The sequence below is a fragment of the Austrofundulus limnaeus genome, unplaced genomic scaffold (assembly GCF_001266775.1).
Source record: "Austrofundulus limnaeus strain Quisiro unplaced genomic scaffold, Austrofundulus_limnaeus-1.0 Scaffold590, whole genome shotgun sequence".
NCBI lineage: Eukaryota > Metazoa > Chordata > Actinopteri > Cyprinodontiformes > Rivulidae > Austrofundulus > Austrofundulus limnaeus.
The window spans coordinates 52,597-58,581 of record NW_013952992.1 but is presented as its reverse complement, the minus strand read 5'-3'; the positions used below and the strand labels follow the sequence as shown (position 1 = coordinate 58,581).

Here is a 5,985-nt window from a genome sequence, read left to right as displayed (position 1 = left end):
CATCCAGAGTCGCATGATGTTATTGTCTCTACTCAATTCGCTAGAGTTCAGAGATTTTCCTCCTCCTCAGCCAATTGAGTTCCAAAGCCAGGTCCAACACGGATGGTGGGGGAGGGAGCGAATCCAGCTCTTAGTTGACATTCCATGCTGGGGAGGTTAAGATAGGCACTGCCCTCAAGGCCGTGCCGCTGGGAGCCAGATAAGATAATCCAATTGTTTTGGAACAAAGCAACCTTGAAATTCTTGTTGCTTTTGAAGTGTCTTTACTGCAAACTCTGAGGTGGCGAAAAAAGCCAATCAGCCGAATTTGGGGTCATTCCTCGCCCCTCATCGATTGAAGCTCACCCAGATGTAGTCCATACATGCCGAAGGGTTGCTCCTGAGCTGTGATACTCGTCATAATCACATCCAGTTTGCAAAWTTTTCCCCCAGCTGAGAGTCTGTGTGCTTCCAGCCGGCAGAATCCTTCAGGTGCGCGCGACAGCTCTTCAAAGGCCCAATCCACTGTCAGGGTCGCTTTCAGTTTTCGATTAATCTGGAACCCTCCTCCGCCGATCAGCAGGAATCCAGTTATCATAATCCAAATAAATAATGATCTTCCATGTCTTCGATGGAAAGTGGTGCTGGCATATCAGACTCCAGCCTCAGGAATCAGACGAATCCAACAGCAACCATTCCACCCAGACAGCCATGTTCCCTTCGTTCCAAGTGTAGAATAAAAATAGTATCAATTTCATTCAGAGTCCAGTTGACCAAATCCCTAATTCCTTTAGTTTCTGATGTAAGGTGAAAAAAGAGCTCGAAAAAGCTAAGGAATGCATAGGAACTCTATAAACTAGTGTTTGTTTAGTTGTTTTTATAGACAGGTGTGCATATGTCTACCTTAGAAGCTGAAATCTCCAATAATGTTCCTTCATGTCAGGATCAAACTTTCTGATGTTAATTTTGATGAGTTCTTGCTGCAGCAGCAGAAGTTTGGTGTTCTTACAGAGCTGTTGTGTGTGTCATCCTGCAGGTGTAGGAACCAGGAACTACTACAGGAAGATGGGCTACGAGTTGGAGGGGCCGTATATGGTGAAGGACCTCTATGGTCCAGGAATGGACTGAACTTTTATCTGGACAGAGCATACAGAGTCCCAAACATGCACAAGTGATTTTATTTATCAGAAGCATTTTTTCTTGGACACGATTCCTGCAGAGAAACTGTTCCGGCATCAGGAGAGATAAAAACGGTGGGGTTCTGTGTGCTGCTCATTCATCTGCTTTTTATCTGCAACACAAAGCTGCTGCATTTCCTCTGCTTTATTTAGATAAGGAGACGTGCGTGAGGAAAGCTGTTTGGGAGGGAGCCAGCCTCATCTGGTGGATGAGCTTTAGGCTTTAATATTAGAGGGGCAGATATTTAACCAGAAGTGTTTGGTTTAAGAGCCACAGGTGTGGGCGCTGACGTCTGAACATCTGCTGATGCCACCAGGTGAACTCCGTTTGAACCTCTGGATTCACAGATGGAKGCACGTTTTGAAAGTGGAGATCTGCGACAAAGTTGTGGATAATAATTATCTTACCTGTAGCTCTTTGAACGGATTCTGTTCAGAGAAGCTTTTAAAGTCTAAGACTGATGAGCTAATGGCTAGTCTGAGCGAGGCCAAGATTATTGCTGCTCTTTCTGCAAGTATTACACAGGTTGAAATCTTTTTTAGAAACATTTACACATCATCAGTTTTTGCATTAAACTCTTAATATTTCCAGTCTCCATGGAATTAGTAATCATGTTATTTCCTGTGTTTAGTTGTGAGACTAAAGATCTCATCAACCACTAGATGGATTTAATGAAACTGACAGTAATCAATAGATACACATCTACAACTAGTGCTTGAACCATAGCGACACAAAAATGTCTAACTTATTTTCATAGATGTTGATATACAGTATATCGTTTAAACATACCTTCAGACAAGTCTTATATTTACATGAAATTCTCATTGCACAAAGCAGCGGCAGCATGTAGCTGTAGCACTTTTGGTGCTGTCTCAGGTACTTCTGGTAGAAATGTTATTTTTCAGCCAGATAGCTCCTCTAATTTAAAACTGATGGCAACTTAAATGTTTAAATCTCAGTGTTCATGAGAACTGATGTGAAGTTTTGAAGACAGGGTCCACTCTGACTAGCCTTTAACTTGTCAATACAGACCCTGTTGTCTTAAAACAACTCCAGTAGTCATAGTTTCAGGGTGATTGAAACAAACGCTTTATTTTAAACCTTTACATTGCTATTAATTACCCAATACACAGTTCTTTATTCTTTATAAAGCTGGTTAAAGTGACTCCATTAATGTCTGTTGTCTAAAATTGAAACTAAAATATTTTTAATGCTGCTATGTTGTTTTTGGAGCCAGAGTCTGTGTTCTCAGGACAGAGGGCTGATTTCTCGATACATCCTGCCGACTCTTTAACAGGCTGTGACTGTCAATCATAATGTAACACGACACTTTGATTTAAGCTTCAAATAAGTCATTGGAACTAAATGTAAAATGCATATTTGAACTTACAGTAGGAAGTTAAGAGCTACATGAATCCACAAAATCAACACCTGAAAAATTATCTGAGGTGTAGGTTTTTTTTTTGTTTTTTTTTTTGGTCAAAAAAAGTTTTATTGTTTCACATGGAGGGGCAGGACTTACAGACTGAACCACAGCCGACCACTAGAGGGCGCTTGCATCTTGTGGCTTCAGTTTCCAGTTTCCTGTCCAGCTCAGTTATAATCTGTCTGGATGATTCCAGCAGAAATATATTATTCCTGCAGGAAGCTCCCCAGGCTGAARTGAAAGTGCTACAGCTAGCTGCTGCTGCTTAAACTGACTGTAAAGTTTATGAAACAAAGCTCTCACAATGATTTTTGTCTTTTTAGATGTTTAATCCGATTTGGTCTTAGCTGCGTTCAGACTAGCCTTGGGGTCATCAGTTCACTTCACTCTTGSTTTGGTAACCCTTTATAGCTACACATTATTTAACCATTTTTTTCTTTTATTTCATTCTTAAAAACAATAAAAAGCCCATTAAAAAACAAATGAATGAATTACTGAATGAACTGGTGCAGAAAGAAGAAAAAAATCTTAGAATATCTGCCCCTTGTTAATCATTACTTAAATCATTACCTAATCATTGATAAATGGATAATACTTAAGGATAATTCATACATAATAAGCTATAAATTAACACTTTTTGTTTTACCTATAAAGGCTAATTACTTCCCAAACTAGCATACTCATTGTTTATTCATCTGGAATAACTCATGAAYTATATACTGTGTGTATATGTATGTAAATACTCATATAAATGTACTTTCACAGCAGTTGCCCAGGTTGTAATCTCCTGTTGTTCCAGAAACACTGTATTACCATTTACAGTCACTCCATCTGTTCACCCAATGAGTTTATAACAGGCAGATGGTTTTCATTCTTTATAACAGGCAGATGGTTTTCATTCATGGTACTGACTTTATCTTTGAATTATATTAACAATTAATTAAGAGATGTTTAGATTAGATTCAAGCCAACATGTAGATTTGCTCACTTTAGAAGGTCACAAATACCCAYATTTTATTAATTTATGAAATCTCCTATGAGCATTTCCTGACCAATCAACCATCAAACTTCCTCCAAGTGCATGGTCTTAAAACACAATCAATGAAATAAAATACAAATAATTTTAAGTGGAGTCCTTTTTATTTATGTATTTATTTTATGATAAAGCAAGCAGTCAGTGTGGTGGCCCATGTTTGTTTGTTTTAGAGAACTACATTATTAGAAGTCTTAACAAATGGTGTGATTTATATGACCATTATACATACACATATACATAATGTATATACATATACACATTGTATACATATACACATTCATGAGTTATTAAGCATGAATAAACAATGAGTTTGTTGGTTTTGAAAGAATTAGCCTCAATAAATGTGTAAATCTATAGCTTTTTAAGTATGAATCATCCTTAATTAATGATGTCTATAAAGTTTACTAATGTGAAGTAAGGCTAAATAAGGTGAAGTTCTTATAATGTGTTATACTTGGTTCTGCATTCTGATGTCATTGAAAGAGTTATGATCAAGATTATATAACTTTTCCACTGGACTCCACTTCAAAATGTGTAGAATATTTAAGTGCTCTGTGTTCTCTGACATCTTGGTTTCCCTTGAGTCGTTGGTTTGTGGTAAATTTCCTGTTCGACATCGTTGTTTGAGTTAATCCTCTTTATGTTTATGTTGCAATCAAAGGAAACCCCATTTTTGAACGAGGGTTGTCCTCACTGGGCAGCTGTTGTGTAACTGCTCTATTTTTAATTGTATGACAGGAAATTATTATTAGTGTTGCATAAAGAGTCCTTCAGATAATCCTGTTTGTCTGTCAAGCATTCCAGGGTTTTATTTATTCTGGGAAAATCCAAACAAGCTCAGAGCTTTCTTTCTTTTTTTTAAACTAAAGTCCATTTGAGTTTTGAGCCCTGTGTTGTGTGTCTTTATTGTGACAAGACGTTTCAGTTATTTGAACTTTAAAAGACAGAATCACCTGAAAGGTCTCGGCTGTGAAAGAAAGGTCACATCGTGAGAGTGCTTTCTGTAATTTATTCCTTCAAGTCAGAAAAGGTGGCAGGCCCTTCCAGCAGACCCCTCCTGATTGCCCTCGGAGACTGTTTACCTGCCTCATTGGATCCAGTCTTTCCAATTACGTCTCCATCACCGAGCTGTCTGCGGAGCACTGACAGAGTGCCGTGTTCAGCAGCCGCACCCTTACTGGRAAGGATTTGTCATTTGAAAAATGGCCAGCAGTAAAACGCAAAAAAGGCTCAATTCATCGAGCCGAGCCTCGTATAGATTCGTGCTCCCCGGCGTGACTGGAGCTGAACGGACGCGCCCAATTTCCTGGACTGAGCCGGGGACTGTGCTGTGGCGTTGCAGTCCTGACGCAGTAAGGAATAGGGCTGCATTAGGGCCTGCTCACTCCTGCTATCAGCTGTGAAACCTGAATGGACTCCCCCTCCCCCTCCTCCTCTTCTTTCCTCCCGGTTCGGGCTTGCTGAGTCTGTGCTGAGCTGATTTGTTGGCTCTAATCGTCACTAACTCCAGCAGAAGAGAGGGCAGTTTTCTTAAGACTCTGCAGAGCTGAAGGTTACACAATTTATCTGCAGAGATTACAGCTGCAGGAGGAGAACAAGGATGGAGCCGGGATGATTGTGTGGAATTAGAGCTCAGTGTAACCCCGGAGTTACATTTAACACAAATAAAATTACATAAAAATGTAATGACTCAGAATACAGGTGTGGATAAGTTTACTCTTTTGTGGGAAAAAAAAAACTCAAAGGTGACAAAAATAACTGCAGTCTCAAAAAATAGTCAAATGATGTAAAATGAATGTCCTGATGCATCTCAGTAATCCAGGTAGAAAAAATCARAAAGTAAAAAASAAGTAGGTCCCTCTGGRTGGTTCTTCTTTAGTGAAACGTTTCATCTCTCCTCCAAGAGACTTCTTCAGTCTGATGAGTTTCAGGTGAACTCAGCCTTATAAGCACTGCCTCCACATGGACAAACAGGTTAGTCTTAAGAGAACAACATGTCAATATGCGAGTCTTGTTTGTTGAAGAATGTTCATGTGTTGACTGGATACTTTTAGTGCTTAAGAATTAGGTTTTGCTAAAACTTTCAGTGCATTAGTGCTTTAGAATTAGGGGGCCTCATGCAAGAACATGTTCGTATTCTTMTCCTAAATTTCTCTTACTTTTGTTCGTACAAAGGGTTCGTACAACATGTCACGTCAGATTCAACAAACTCTTCTATCGTCAGGAAACGTGTGTAAATGAATTCCACCTGTTCGTATCCAGCTGCTCGTGCACGCGAGAGGAGATTAGCATACAGTGGGGAAAATAAGTATTTAGTCAGTCACCAATTGTGCAAGTTCTTCCACTTAAAAAGATGAGAGAGGCC

The 5,985-nt window shown here is 39.4% G+C and overlaps 1 protein-coding gene across 1 annotated transcript in view; it reads left to right on the top strand.

Annotated features, from left to right (window-relative positions):
- elp3 (elongator acetyltransferase complex subunit 3) overlaps nt 1-4,505 on the top strand; it is a 69,277-nt gene extending 64,772 nt beyond the window's left edge. Inside the window, exon 15 of the mRNA XM_014026800.1 lies at nt 1,016-4,505. Within this exon, the coding sequence (XP_013882254.1) occupies nt 1,016-1,107 (92 nt within the window). The 3' untranslated portion in view covers nt 1,108-4,505. The remainder of the gene's footprint in view (nt 1-1,015) is intronic.
- The last annotated feature ends 1,480 nt before the right edge of the window (nt 4,506-5,985 follow it).